The 15802-nt window shown below is 36.3% G+C and overlaps 2 protein-coding genes and 1 pseudogene across 2 annotated transcripts; 2 read left to right on the top strand and 1 right to left on the bottom strand.

Annotated features, from left to right (window-relative positions):
* Window positions 1-133: 133 nt before the first annotated feature.
* LOC116919348 lies at window positions 134-3715 on the top strand (annotated as a pseudogene).
* A 948-nt stretch (window positions 3716-4663) lies between these two features.
* LOC123470384 lies at window positions 4664-6322 on the top strand. Its single transcript, XM_045170625.1, is given in 5 exon segments — window positions 4664-5115; window positions 5179-5888; window positions 5891-5980; window positions 6044-6154; window positions 6216-6322. Coding segments are annotated over 5 exon segments (1449 nt in total). The 5' UTR covers window positions 4664-4678; the 3' UTR covers window positions 6317-6322.
* On the bottom strand, window positions 6320-10724 carry LOC123470693. The gene is made up of 3 exons (XM_045171248.1): window positions 10719-10724; window positions 9091-9592; window positions 6320-6519 (listed from the first exon to the last, which is right to left on the bottom strand). The coding sequence occupies exons 1-3, from the start codon at window positions 10722-10724 to the stop codon at window positions 6380-6382; spliced, it is 648 nt and encodes a 215-aa protein (XP_045027183.1). The 3' UTR covers window positions 6320-6379.
* Between the last annotated feature and the right edge of the window lie 5078 nt (window positions 10725-15802).

Below are 15802 nucleotides of genomic sequence, written 5' to 3'. Positions count from 1 at the left end.
CATCAACCTGAAGGGGGCGACGAGCTTCGAAGATCTCCGAATGGTCAACCAAGTTGTTCATCCCACTTTCAAAGCGGCAGCAATAGCACTGAATTTGCTGGAAGACGACACTGCCTAGGCGAGAGCTTTGGAAGAAGCGGCATCATTTGAAATGCCTCTTCAGCTTAGGCAGCTCTTTGTTGACATTTGTCTCTTCTGCAATCCCTCCGACTCTCTACATCTCTTTGAAGTCAACCTGAACCATCTGATGGAAGACTACATAAGAAGCGGACACGAAGCAAATGTGGCAAAGAATTTGACGTTGAAATGGATTCAGGACAAGCTACCAGACGATGGAAGATCTCTCCTTGCCGGTCCCTGATTTCTATTTGATAAACCAACTGGTTGAAGCTCAAATGGAAGAAAACAACGAATATACTCAAAGAGAAAAGAGGTTGATGGGTGAAATGATGCTGGCCCAACTCAACGTCGGTCAACGCGCAGCCTTCGATCAAATAATGGCTGCTGTCAACGTTACCAACAACTTACATCCGCGACAATACTTCCTGGATGGTCCTGGAGGAACGGGAAAGCCTTTTCTCTACAACACCCTCATCACCGTCCTCCAAGGCAAAGGCAAACAAGTCATCGCAGTGGCTTCCACGGGGATCGCGTCGACTTTCTTACTGGACGGCACGACTTACCATTCACAGTTCAAGATTTACCCTCCCATAACAGAGACGACAAGATCGAAAATCGAAGAATGAAGCTACAATGCGCATATCATCAGAAACGCCAGTCTCATCATTTCCGATGAAGCAACTATGAAGACGAACCACGCTCTGGATGCGATCAATCATCTCTTCCAAACCGTCATAAAAAACCGAGTCAATCCCTTCGGTGGCAAAGTGCTCTTGCTCGGCGGCGATTTGAGACAGTGCTTGCCCGTTGTGAGACACGGAAACAGGGTCAAAGTCATCGAAGCAACCATCACCAAAAACGCGACTCGGCCTCTTTTTCGACAGCTTCGATTGGTGCAAAACATGGCCGATGGTAGTCAAGATTTCGCCGATCGGCTCATTCAACTGGGAAACGGATCTTTGGCACCAACACCGCGACTCAATGACCCAGATCTTATCAAAATCCCACAAGACCTTCTCAACATTCGAACTAACTTAATTGAAAACGTCTTTGGCGATCCAACGGATCTCTTAAACGAAGGCGTCAAAGAACAAGTTTGTAACCGGACTATTCTATGTCCCAAGAATGAAGACTGTTAAAGGATCAACAACAAGATCATTGGCGAGATACCTAGCGCGTTGAAAGTCTGCAAAAGTATCGACACCATCGATTCAGAGGACCCAGAGGAAATTTCCAACTACCCTCCGGAAATTTTAAATACCTTCAACGTCTCCGGGCTACCTCCGCACCAACTCAAACTGAAAATAGGAGCCATCGTCATTCTTCTCAAGAACATTGACTCACGACAGGGACTTTGCAACGGCACGAGGCTCATCATCAAGGCGCTCAGCGGTAACCTGATTGTGGCAGAGATCACGGCCGGGAAACACAAAGGACACAACGTATTCCTTCCGAGGATGTCCATGCCTCCCACCGACTCTGACTTGCCCTTCAAACTCAAAAGATTGCAGTTTCCTGTGCTTGTGGCTTTCGCTATGACCATCAACAAGTCACATGGACAGACTTTTGAGCGAGTAGGCATCTACCTTCCGGAATCCGTTTTCAGCCACGGCCAACTATACGTCGCATTCTCGCGTGCAACATCAAGAGAAGGTGTCAAGGTTCAGTGCGAAGAAACAGAGAAACAAGTCAAGCTACTTAGGAATATTCCACAAATCACGGAACAAGATAAGAACAAGGTATTCACGAAAAACATTGTTTTCAGGGAAGTTCTCCTACAAGAACAGCTAGAGCCGAAGAAAAAACCCCTAAAAATCACAGCCCATGTGATAACTACAACCACAAAAAAAAGAGGAACTAAATTCCGCCTCGGTCTACGGACCAAATAAGGAGCACGGGCATGGCTTTGGGGGCAGTTCCCAAGTGCGCTCAACCGTGATTTGTTTTTCTTCCATTGTTTGTTAAGTGTAGGAGAGGTATGACTTGACAATACGTGGATTAAGGGGCTTTAAGTGGATTAATAAGTTGTAAGTAGATTAAGGGGCTTTACGTGGATTCAGCGGCTTAACATGGATTAAGAAGCTTAAGGTGGATTAAGGGTCTTTAAGTGGATTAAGGGTCTTTAAGTGGATTAAGGGGCTTAAGGACAGGTCCGACTAAAAACTAGACTTCACTTATTACCGTCCTGGGACGGGCCGCCGTATACTAGTCTATACTCGTGGGAAGTCTATAAATGTGGGAGGAGTTTTGAGTCTTTTGCAATGAACGCATCCTGTGATTGGTTGGCGTTGGAAGGAATTAGTGGGATAGGACTTTGGAAGACTAGATGCGTAAAAGGTGGATGAAACGGTGGAAATTGACCATTTTTCAGTCCATGGGCATTTAATAGGACGGGTGGACGAGACAGCCTGTGAGCCGACGGACAGGGGCAATAAATAGGTTGACGGCCAACTGAAACAGACATTTTGGTGGGCAGTAATTGGGTTGACGGGCAGAGACTGTGAGTGATTCGACGGGCAAATACAGCGGAAATTTTGGCCGGCAGTGATTGGGTCGACGGGTAGAGACTGAGTGAGTCTACGAGCAGTTACAGGGATTGGGTTGACGGGCACAGACTATGAGGGGCGGACGGGCAAACACAACGATAGGGTCAACGGGCAACTACAGCGGACGTTTTGTCGAACAGAGAGTGCGTCGACGGGCAGAGAGGGTGTTGACGGACAGAGGCTGTGAGTGATGTGACGGGAAAAGGCAGCAAGTGGATCGACGGGCAGAGGCAAAGAGTGAGTTGACGGACAACTACAGCGGGCAATTTGGCGGGCAGTAAGTGGGTCGACGGGCAGATACTCAGAGGGGAGAAATGAACAGAGGCAACAAAAGGATTGACGGGTCACTATACTGGGCGTTTTTGCGGATCCATTGTTGATTGACGGGCAGAGAGGAGCTTGACGGCCAGAGACTGTTAGGGAGCTGACGGGCAACTACAGTGGTTTTTTTGTTGGCAGCGAGTGGGTCGACGAGCAGAAACTGTGATGGAGAGGGTGGGCAAGGACAAGGACAGGGCAGACGGTCCACTACTACAGCGGGCGTTTTAGTGGACAGAGATTTGGCCGATGGGCAGAGACTGTGAGGTATTAGACGGGCAGATACAGGTAGCGATTTGACCGGCTGAGACTGTGAGGGTTTAAACGGGCAGGGCCCCCGATTGGGTCGACGGGCACCTTCAGCGGTCTTTTTGGCAGGCAAAATAGGTTGACGTGCAGACTATGAGGGAGAGGACGGGAAACTAGGTGGACACCTTGGCGGGTAGAGACAGGGAACGGGTCGGCGGGCCAAAAATGGGAACTCAGAAAGCTTAAAGAGTAGACGGGCAAAAATTTAACGTTAACAGTTTGGCAGAATTAAATGGCGAATAAAACGTTAAAAATACGCTAGCGCCACCTATCTCCCGGCCCTGGACGGGCCCAATATTACTAGTAATATGTATTAATAACTTAACGTTATCTATAAAAATATAAATATGGAATAGACAAATTTTACTGAAATGGATAGCCCTCATCAAAACGTATCCATTTATGTTAAATTATCGCTTTAAAAGGATCTACTTGAGCAGTAAACCGATTCGCTATTTTTTGTGTAGGTCGGTGTGGTTTGACGGGTCTCAGGGAAATTCCTGCCTCAATAAAAGTAATATTCTGGAAAACTATTAGTTAAATTTTTTAAAAAAATTGCGAAATGGATAGCTCTTGCTAATTTCTATCCAATTCTGTAAAAATATTGCTTAAAAGTAATTACTCGAATGGTAAAACGGTTTGCCAGTTTTAGGGCAGGTCGGTGCGGATTAACGGGTAGTGAGTAATCCCCTCCTCCCAGTCATATATGAAATTAAAATATTTATTATCGGGGAAACTAAAAGCCCGAAATAAATTAATTTTTCAGATATGGATAGCTCTGGGTGAGGGCTATCCACTTCTGTAAAAATGTACATTTTTAATTATTTAAGGGTAAATAGAGTTTTTTTGTAAGAAAGCATGAAAAACATGTTTTAAAATTAGATCTAAAAAATTGTCATCAAATTTAGCAAATCTGGAAAATATGAAAAAATATGAGAAAATATGAAAAATACGATAAAAATACGAAAGAATATGAAAATATGTTAAAATATGAAAAAATATATATATGTAAAAATATAAATTTTATTCATAAATTTGTACACCCAAATTACGAGTCGACAACCCCCCGATTTTTTTTTTGTATCTTTTGTGGCTCTGTCTTGCATTTCAAACTATTCTTTAAATAATAAATGAAATTTAGCCACAAGGCACACTTAAATTTTTTTTTATTAGTGCAGCCCAGAGATAAGGAGATGGCTCACTCCACGTAAAGCCCAGCAGTAGACATTTTCCCCCCTCCCCCTCTCCAGCAGACGAATTCGACTGCGCTGCTCCTTTCGGCCAGCTCCGGAATCATGGCCGTACTTGGCGGTAAGGATTTCCCAGTAGCGCTCCCCCTTCACGATTTAAACCATACCGTCCTTACCACCAAGTACAGCGAATGAATGAATGAAGATTTTAATCAGTGTAACGCAGAATTGGCTCTATTACCTTTTCTTCCTGTAACCTTGTCAACTATTGACCACTACGCTTCTTCTTTTACACCACCCACAGTGGCAAACAAAGTCCCAAAATATCTAACAACGTTTTTTTATTGCAACCTAGAGGGGAAACCTTTTAATGTAGTGGAAGAAGAATGCGAACGTGTGTTGCAATTAGTAACCCTAACTCGTGATGAGCAAGATGCAGTTGAACTGGTAACAAGAAATCAAAGTTCCTGCGAAGAATGGGGCAATCAACGAGGTGGACGTATAACAGGAACTAAGATCTTCCGTGTCACAAAATTCGATTTTTCAAAACAATTAACTCCTGGAAGCACACAATTCATTTTAGAAATATGCTACCCAGAGATTAGTAAGTTCAATGGTAACAAGTATACCAGGTAACTTAAAGCAAATTACTATTCAGAATTGGTACCGCTCAACTAATTCTTCTTTTTTTAAAGGTACGGAATCAAAAATGAGCCACTTGCAGCCAAAAAGTTTTCAAGTCATGTTAAAGAAAACAATCTACATTCTAATTTTGATTGCAAATGTGTTGGATTAATTATATCCATCACTCACCCTTTTCTGGCAGCGTCACCTGACCGTATCTGTCACTGCGAATGTCATGGGAAATTCGTACTGGAAATTAAATGCCCTTTCCGCGTAAGCGGTTTGAAGATCAAAGAATACTCTCTTAAAAACAAAGATTTCTTTCTAAAAGTGAATCATTCCACAGACAATATGTATCTAGAGAAAGATCACGAATACTATTACCAGATACAACTTCAAATATTCGTAGCAGAATGCAGAGAAGCGGTACTTGCTGTTTTCAACGGTTACCAGGATATGGAATATGTAACGATCAAACGTGATGAAGAATTAATTGAAAAGATGATTTCCAAAGGAAAGTTGTTTTTTCTTAGGTACTTACTGCCTGAGGCAAAAATTCTTCCAAACAGCGTTTTATCTTCAACTGCAAGCACACATCCAACTCTAAATCAGTTTATTTTCTCTTGCCAAGATAACACCAAAACTGATGAAACAGTTTCTTGTTCAAGTGAATTGTGCGTAATCAAAATTTACCACAAAAAATGTACGAAATCAATTAGGTTCCCAACAAACTGGATGTGTGTTTCTTGTAAAAAAGAAACTGCCAAATTGAAAAGATTGGAATTAAAAAAAACCGTGAAAAAGCTACATCTACTACTTCATTGAACAATGAAACTCAACAACCACTTCCTACTACAGTTGTTATTAGTAATGGTAAGCGTTACAGTTTTCCTCTTATTAAAAATTTCATACATAATGAAAATTTATTTTTAATAGCCAAAGATGACCAACAGCTGCAGAACACACCTGAACTAATAAACATTGATAAGCCTACCTCCGATGACTCAAACAAAGAGAATACTGATCCCTCCGCCTTAATTGTTTCCGGTAATAATTAGTAATATTCCTATTTCAGGGAATAAAAATATAATAAGAATATTGCTTTTAGGTAAAAAAACACGTGGCCGTCCAAAGAAAAAGCTCTCACAAACAACGTTAAATAATCCTGTAAATAAAACATTGAAAGTGTTGGGGACAATAAATATTTAATTATTCTGTGAAAGATTTTTGTATTGTCTCATTGGTCAATAGATGTAAGACTGTTAGCAATAGTTACCGTATCGGTACAACGCTGGGGTTTGCATTACTTAGGCAACAACAAACAAAAGCAATTTTATCAAAATGAGAAATGTTGTCTTCGTCGCGTGATATTAACGGAACTGGTACTCTATCTCTTAAAATTCTAAAAGTTTGTCGCAATTTTCCAATTACTCTCTCGACGTGAATTCGTACATTAGAAACTTTTCTTGAATAGACTACTTCATGACGTGTAAGGCGCGGTCTTTTACCGAGAAATGCAGGAGTACGCAAACTTGCACCTCTCTTTTTCACTTCTGATTCGATTAGGAAGCCTCGGTCAGCTAATACAACGTCACCTTTTTGAAGCTTATCAAGGAAATTCTCATCGTCAACCACAGCTACATTTTTTCTATCTAAAGTTATGTGAACATCAGAACATCTACCGCCATCCCAGCACGAGTGCTGGATCTCAAGGTAGCGAATAGACTTTTTAAACATTATATACTTTTATTCACTTTAATATTTTCTTTAATTAAGAGATATCATTCATTGTATTCATTTCAAATATTTAATTTGTTATACTTAATTCATTTGCCTTTTTTTTTATTCGATATAACAGGTGATTCTAATTTATCAAGTCGCAAACTTGATAACTCAAAATATGTCATGCCCACCAGCTTTGGTCTGGTTTTGGACGAAAAGCTTGCCAAGCGTCAAGCCTTTTCCTTTCAGGATTTAAGCCGTTTATCAAGAATTCTCACTCACTCACTCGAGGCTGTAGGAGCGGTAAGCGCCGACACTCAATCGCGTAAGGCCGTCGTTGAAAAGTTTTTCAACAAATATCCTCAAGTCTTGGCACAAGGAACAGATCCAGATGCTTTTATGGTAAGTTGTGTTTAAATATTTCCGCTGTTAATCTAATACAGTTAAATTTCTATTACAGATGTTGATGGTAGAAAAAATTGGAAACTGTCTCAGCCGACAACGAAGATCAGCTGGCAAGCAAATGTCCACAAAGGGAGGCCGGCCGCCTAAACTAAAAGACCCATTGGTTATTCTACGACCTGGCAACAAAAATGGAAGCGGAAAGGATTGGCCATTGAATGGTAAGTTTGCTTCTAATTTCAAATCCTTTTTTAAATTAAAATACTTTTTTTCTTATTATAGGTGATAAAGTGTCGTATGATGCCAACATAAAGAAGTTGTTTGAAGTTTATTCCAAAAGGACGTCATCGGCCAGCATCCGAACGCTATGGAGAGAAACCTACACTGGGAGACGTTTTGAAATTGAAAGCGGCCGGGTGACTTCAGTAGCTGCAATTTTGGAGAAAGTTTGCCCTGTATTAAATGAAGAATCATTTGTAAGTTAATTTTATCCGGTTATTTTCAGCCATTAGGTATAATGTTTTTTTTAGCTCAAAGAGGAGCTTGATTTAATCTTAGGCGAAAATGCTGGCCGTCGGATTCAAGAGAGATGGCTTCAAGCAGTCCCAGGAATCATCAAAGTGGCATTTGAGACTAACTCCAAGAATGTAAAAGCCATCCTTAGCAAATACAGTTCCGTGGATCAACTAGAAAATTTTGGTAAGTAACTTTCTATTACATCTATTACATTGCCTATCGTTCCTTTCTTAACTCGCTTTTTGCATATTATATAGAGCATATGTCTTGCGCTGCCATGGAACTCCTTCCGTTTTTGATTCCGGGTAAAAGGAAGTCAGCTGCTGCGTCCAAGTATCTGCTTGAAGTCTGTCAGGCAAGTTGTCTCCCCATCGTAATATTTTAATAAATATCTTTAAAACTTATTGACTTTGTTACAGGACTCAAGTGATCTCACTGCTGTCATTAGAGACCTTGAACGGCCAAGCCCGTTCCTTATTCAGTGCGGAACAACATACCATCTCGTTGTGGACGGACAGCCTCTAATTTCTCTGTCTGCCAATACATCATCGTCGATGGATGCACTGCTGACCCTTATAGCGGCGTATTATGTCTTTGACATACACTGGTGCCAGGACATTGCGCCTGCCTATTTGTTCATCCAGCACTACCTGATGGAGCGCGAATATGAAGAGAGTAAGAAATGCTCATCCCTTGTAGTGTTTTTAAATCTGTTAAAAGCTGCTATGGCAAATGGCCGCAAGGGCTCTGATTCTGAATAAGATTATAGCTTTACTCTTAAGTTCTGTGCCTGTTTCCATCGTTTCCCGCTTCAATTTTTCCAACCTGTTCTATCCTATTCGTACTATAGGTTATGCCTATTGCTTGCTTTTATGCTTTTTTGTCACTGTTTATTAAAAGGGAAAAACAAAGATTAAAAATACAGGCTGTTTGATCATTCGTAAAGAATGGAATTTAAATCAATTGTTTCCTTTTAATTATTTATTTTATTTAAATTTTAATTAGATTAAGAGTTTTTATTTGTGAATTATGAGGGTTTAAAACCAGAAATTTCGAGGGGTTTAATACCAGGAATTTCGAGGGTTTTAATCCTCGACCACCGTCAGCTTAATCAGCTGACATAATCGAGGGTTAAAAACCCTCGAAGTGGACGAATTGTTTTTCGAGGGTTTTTCCTCTCGAAAAACGATATCTTTTTTTAACAGTGCTTGGAGTAACTGAAATTAAAAATTTTACGGTGTTTTTTCCCTTGTAAAATGAAAAAGTTGAAGATCTAGCTAACAAGTTTTTGAAACGTTCTAACTGAATTTCGAAACAATCAATAATGCTTACACATCCAGGAATTTTTTTTTTGAAAAATGTTGGTGTTGATTTCAACAAAGCTTCCTTTGTGGGCCAAATCATAAAGTTCCGGGATAGACGAATATACATTACGTCAATCCATTTCACTAAATACGATGAAACTGACTTTTGAGAAATATGAAAGCGGTAAGCTAAATCTTGTTCACATAAATTTAGTCGCAACCTCATTAGAACTAGAAGGAATTGCTCTTTTGTTGGAAGTGATCGTTTAGTAAACGAACTTGAATCATGAATTCCAGGCAAAATTAATTGATAAATAATTTCAAAAAGTTTCCATGACTTCAGCCCAGTATAAAACTTAGTCATTCTATCATTATCTGTTAGCCTGTTAATTAACTTTTCTTTCTTGACTAACTCTCTTAAAGAAAAAATTGTTTCCTTCAGGTTTGTCGACTCTACCATCATTGCTTGAAGCTGTTCATCAACTGAATTCCTACCCAAGTTAATGACTTTAGGAGAAACTTGTGTCTGTGAATGTAACGCCTAATGTCTTTTCAAGATTAGAGGTCCAATACATGTCATATTTATAGCCAAATGAAAGCCCGTCCTTTTTTTATAACAAAAAAAAAATACATCCATAGAACATCCAAATCGGATATCAGGCTGTCCGGAGGATATTAAAAAAATGTACTCAGCATCCGACCCCGACATCTGTCGGACATCCGATGGACTGCATTGTGTTATGTGGGTAGGAATGTAATCTGTCATTAACTTTGAAGTTTCCATCAGGCAACGAGGCTGTACTAAACAGTAACCTTAATGTTCTGATACTAGGTTAAAGTCTATTTTACCCGACCAAAGTAACTGTTAGTTAAGTTAAGTTAAGTTTAAACATTACTTAACTTTCATTAACTTCAAATATACTGAATTGTATATACCGTATCGTTTTCTATTTATTGTCAAACGTATAAAAGTTGCTTTAGACTGACAATGTTGCCAAACGTATTAGTGAGGCGATGTTGCCGTCATTAAAGTGTAGTATTTACTAAATTGTTCGTTTAACATGAATATAATTATAATAAAAAAGTATGTCAGGTAGCTGAGTGGTAAAGCATTGGATTACTATGCAATATGTCATAGGTTCAAATCTTGCGTTTTCATTAAATTTTAATTTGGTTTACTGAACTAGCTTGTATGATGTAAATATTTAAATATTCGACATTCTGCTATGGGTTTTCTATATTGTTTATTGTTGTTTTGTTATATTTAGTACTAAATCTATTTAGTATAGTAAACTATACTGTACTAGTTTACTATACTTTAGTATACTACACACTATACATTGTAGTATATTTTCTTTATTTTACTTTACTTCACCTTACTTTACTATATTGTTGTATTTGATTGTTTATTATTGGTTTGTTATATTTAGTAATATATCTATATATAGTATAATAAACTGTACTTTACTATTCTACTATACTTTTGTATACTACACACTATACATTGTAGTAAATATACTTTACTATACTATACTGCATTAAAAAATCTAGTGTTAAATTGAATTTAAATATACAAATGCAGTAAATGAGGTAGGTTAATGGTAAAGCACTGGATTTCTGTGAGAGAGATCTTAGGTTCAAATCTAATATTATCATTTTTATCATACATCCATTTTTATTTAAGGTAAGTAAATACATTAATTAAGTAATTGAGTTTTCATTTGATGTTGTATACGTTCATAATAACAGTCTCTTTTCAAGTATGGATAGCAACGGATCTATTTTTCTATCTTCGTCAAGTGGAATTATCAAAAGTAATAGTGAAATGTTGGAAAAGTTTTATTTGAAATGTAAAAATAAAAAATCTAGTGTTAAAGCGCAAGTTCCTTTTGATGAACTAAGTTGGACATCTTTTACTATAACCATGATCTGTTCGGTGTTAACGTCAATGGATTTGTATAGTTACCTGGTTGAAATCGGTTTCATTAATAACAGTACGTGTATCTTCTTTTTGTCTGAAGTGTTCCAGTCAACTTACATTGGTAACTTTTTACATTACGATATTTGTAACGTTATGTATCTCATTGATTACAATATATGTAACATTAGGTTCCTTGCACTTCCGCTATTGACGGTTGTCAATTTAAATGCAATAATAGAATTGCAATTGATAGTAGCAATTTAAAAAAAATATATGTGGTCAAAAATATACCATAAGAAGATATTCATGGTTCCATAAGTCGCATTTAACTATTCATCAAATTTTAACTTTAACTTAGTATTGGTGGAATGAAATGCCACAGAAATATGTTGAAAATGATTTGGATTTAGGTATGTTTATACTTTTGTAACTATACTTTATTTTACCTTATTATATTATTATTTTATGTTTCAGTATAGTATTTAAAATTTTATTTAATTGTTGATGTTTTGTTTATATTTATTATTATTGTTTAGTGTGATATAGTAAACTTAACTATACTATACTGAAGTATGATACTTATACTATATCATACTCAGAGTTGGGGGGAGCGCGCTCTTTTCGAGAGCGATGAGCAAACTGGAAAAACGTGAGCGGGATCGCGAGTGAAGACCTGAGCGGAAGCTCAATGACTGCAACGCCATCTAGCGGTAAATATTTAAAACTAATTTGATGACGGAATATTTCCAAATGCATACTCTCACTCAGACGACGCTTCAATACTGGGCTCAGCAATTCAGCATGTGGCATTTTTTGTACGTGAGCGAAGAGCGCAAGCGCGAGCGAGAGCGCGCTCACTTTTTCTTTTGGCGAGCGAGAGCTGAGCTATGCTCACTTTTCAGCACTGAGCGGATAGCTCTGAGCGCACTCTCAAATTAGTGAGCTACTCCCAACTCTGATTCATACTATACTGAATTATATATTTTAATTGTTATTAAATAGCTCATGGTACACCAATAGATTGGTATAATTTTTGCCGAGAAGTATCAGAAGATATTGTAATAAATAATTCAGAAAAGATAGTTGGCTTTGGTATAACAGTAGAAATTGATGAATCCAAATTCGGAAAAAGTATTTAATTACGGTATATTTGTAGTCGAGTTATTTATTGGAATAGAAAATTTTACAGGGAAATACAATCGAGGAAAACGAGTAGATGGTGTATGGGTATTTGGTGGGGTTGAAAGAATATCAGGAAAAGGCTTCCTCGTTGCTGTCCCAGATAGATCTCCTGATACCCTACTGGATATAATCAAAGAATGGATATTGCCTGGATCTATAATAATATCGGATTGCTGGAAAGCATATGATAAGATAGAGTAATTAATCATTTTTTTTTTTTCATTTTAACCATTTCTGTGCAAAAAATTATTTTACGTAAGGAACATAATGAATATATCCATTTAAAAGTTAACCATAGTTTACATTTTAAGGATCCCGAAACTGGAGCGCATACTAATCAAATAAAGGGTAAATCACCTTAGTATATAATATTATTATTTTACTTAACTGCTTTTGTGATAGGATTGTGGAATTTAGCAAAAAAAAAGTCTTCCGAACACAAAAAGGAGTAAAAAATTTTTTGCGGGTAATTTAGCATCTTTTATGTTGCGCACGAAATGGAAGGGCAAAGATGGTTTTAAATTATTCATGCAATATGCGGCAAAACTATATTCTGAACATTCTGTTAGAGAAGAAACTGATGCAAAGCAAATGAAGGTAAGGTACTAGTTAGATTACTTTACTTTATATTATTTTACTTATATTTTTAAAACATTTCATTAATTTCTTATAATTCATCTATTGGGATAAAAATAGGATTTGGAATAGGAGTTTCATCTACTATCCATGTAGAATCGAAAAGATTTGGTGAATCAATTGTGAAGGTAAATTCAGCTTGCTATAATTTAATGGTGCTAAACTTAAAAATTTTGTATCGTAGAATAATTTAGTACCTCATTTTTTGCTGGGGTGGAATAAAGTGGATGATGTGATGGTATTTCAGTTGATACATTAGTTATTTCTGTACAGTTTACTATTGTGTTTGCTATCAGTTCCTTCAATTAGTTTAGATAAATTTTAGAGTATATGAATGTTAAAATAATACAATAGTTATATTTACACCGGTTAGATTAGAAACAAAAAGATTGGGTGAATCAATTATGAAGGTACATTCAACTTGCTATAATTTAATGGTGCTAAACTTAAAAATTGTGTATTGTAGAATAATTTAGTACCTCATTTTTTGCTGGTGTGGAATACAGTGGATGATGTAATGGTATTTCAGTTGATACATTAGTTGGTATTTCAGTTGATACATTAGTTATTTCTGTACAGTGTAATATTGTGTTTGCTATCTGTTCCTTAAATTAGTTTAGATAATATTTATTGTTAATGAATGTTAAAATAATACAATAGTTATATTTATATCGACAAGATTAGAATTGAAAAGATTTGGTGAATCAATTGTGAAGGTAAATTCAGCTTGCTATCATTTTATGATGTTAAACTTTAAAATTTTGTATCGTAGAATAGTTTAGTACCTAATTTTTTGTTGGGGTGGAATAAATTGGATGATGTGATGGTATTTCAGTTGATACATTAGTTATTTCTGTACAGTTTACTTTTGTGTTTTCTATGAATTCCTTCAATTAGTTTAGATTAATTTTACAGTTAATGAATGTTATTAATACAATAGTTATATTTACATCGGTCAATATAAATAGTTTCTCCATAGTTGTTTTGAGATAAAAAATAGATGTATTTGGTAGATTTTTGCCTAAAGCTAATATTATTTTCTATAATTCAAATTGCAAATCAAAAGATTTAAGTAAAAATTTATTTGGTTTGAAGAAAAGTTACCGTTTGTAGTTTTTCTTTTTCTTCTTCTACGTACTTTAGTTTAGAATTTGATTGTTCCAGAGATAAATTTAAGTTTTCATTTTCATTTTGTAATTTGCCTACATGGTTTTTCAATATTTTGGACCAGTGAATTTTTTTTTAGACATTTTTTAAAACGATTAATAGATGAAAACTATCAATGTTGCGAAATTGTTGTATTTTATGATATATATGTTGGCATGGTCATTAGGGCTCGGCCCCGATTACACACCGAACTACCTTAAAAATGGCCGTTTGGTTTCAACTCGGGTAGTTACTTTTCAAGCGGTTGGGAACGGTTGCGCGGGGCGCGGGGCAGATCCCAAATAGTCATAGACCCCTGGTTCATAATTATGGCTATTTTATTGTTATAAATTTGTATTCATTTATGTTTCTCATATAAGAGAAAGTAAAATATTTATTTATTTAATTTTCTTCCCATATTGTTTAAGAACTTGCCTAAGTTCTTCAAGATGGCCTTGCGCATTAGTTTCGGTGTGGTACCTTTAAGGTCCTTCCATGTTTGTGTAATGTAAACTAATCAAAATGTAAATATGTGAATTAATGATATTGATCAAAATCATAATTTTTTATTACTACCGACTATTTCTTCTATTATTTTAGGTTCCATGGGTTCCCGCTTTACCGTACCAGTTTTTCCACCTTTACCAGATTTCTTGTGTGCTAAATTGTGATTTTCATATTACATTGTTATGAGTTGATATTTTTATACATATATATATATTACTTTTAAGATATTTCTCAGTAAATGATGATGTCATCAATTCACTGAGAAATCTATATAATGTATATCCCGAATTTTTCAATGTATCTAATGTCCAATCTTCTGGTTTAATGTTTTTTACTTTTGTCTCCAGAAGAGTTTTAATTTCAGCTGGTATTTTAAATGGTGCTACGTTAGGAAACTTCTAAACAAACAAAATTATTATATGTATTTTATGAAATGTAAATTGTTATAAAGTTGTGTAATAAGTTAATATATATTTTAATCGTGAAGTGTATAGTTTTAATTTAATGTATATAGTTTAAAAATAGTTGATATAAAGAATTGTTTACATGTTATCTACTTCTTAGAACTTAAAAATAATTTGTGTATAGTATTTAACCCTTGGAGTTTTTGTTTTTTATATAGATTTACCTTTAAGTCATTGTTAACCATATTCATGTCATGCTCGTCCTCTAAATCCTCATTGTGTTGTTTTACTGTTTCAACTGTCACATTGTTGTTAATCTCTATATCAGAAATTATAATATTATCTATTTGTAGTTGTCGTTCTTTTCATTCTTTTATTTCTATAATGTCCAAAATAATTGTAAAAACTTTAGAAATTTATGTCGTACAAATTTTTTTACCTTTTTCCATTTTTTCTAATTTCTCGAGTAGAGTCAATTCACATCGCGGTTTCGCGTGTCAATTGTTTTGATGCCCGCCATTTTCTCTGGTTGTTTATGTCATGTTTTGCGTTGTCTGTATTGGCTGAAAGTGTTATTTTCCAATACAAAGTGGATTTTGTGAATCAGTGTTAAATTTTTTTTTTTGTGTGTCAGTTAATTGCTACGTATCTTGGTTAGAATGTGTAGCAATTTCTGTTTCCAGATTATATTTATTGTATTTTTTAAAAAATCTTTTCTGTAGGGCTGTCATGGGTTTTCAATATTGTTGTGCCCCGGGTTGCAAAAGATCAAGCAGGGATAAAAGTGTGCGTTTCTTTTCTATACCTTGCATTCGTAAAAATCAAGGGAAACTGGAATCGGATGTTGTGAAACGCAGAAGAGAAGTCTGGTTGAAAACACTTCATCTTGTTGTCCAAAAAATTACGAATAACATTAGAGTTTGTAATGCACATTTTGTTCTAGGTAAGTCTCGAC

The sequence above is a fragment of the Daphnia magna genome, linkage group LG3, assembly GCF_020631705.1.
Source record: "Daphnia magna isolate NIES linkage group LG3, ASM2063170v1.1, whole genome shotgun sequence".
Lineage (NCBI taxonomy): Eukaryota > Metazoa > Arthropoda > Branchiopoda > Diplostraca > Daphniidae > Daphnia > Daphnia magna.
The sequence above is the reverse complement of the archived record's forward strand: the minus strand, read 5'-3'. Positions and strand labels throughout refer to the sequence as shown.

Excerpts from the sequence above, each read along its gene's own strand:
- LOC123470693 (XM_045171248.1), bottom strand. Across the intron at positions 6,520-9,090 it reads AACATTTTTCAAAAAAAAAA|AAACTTTTAGAATTTTAAGA; the intron begins TTCCTGGATGTG and ends GAAAATTGCGAC.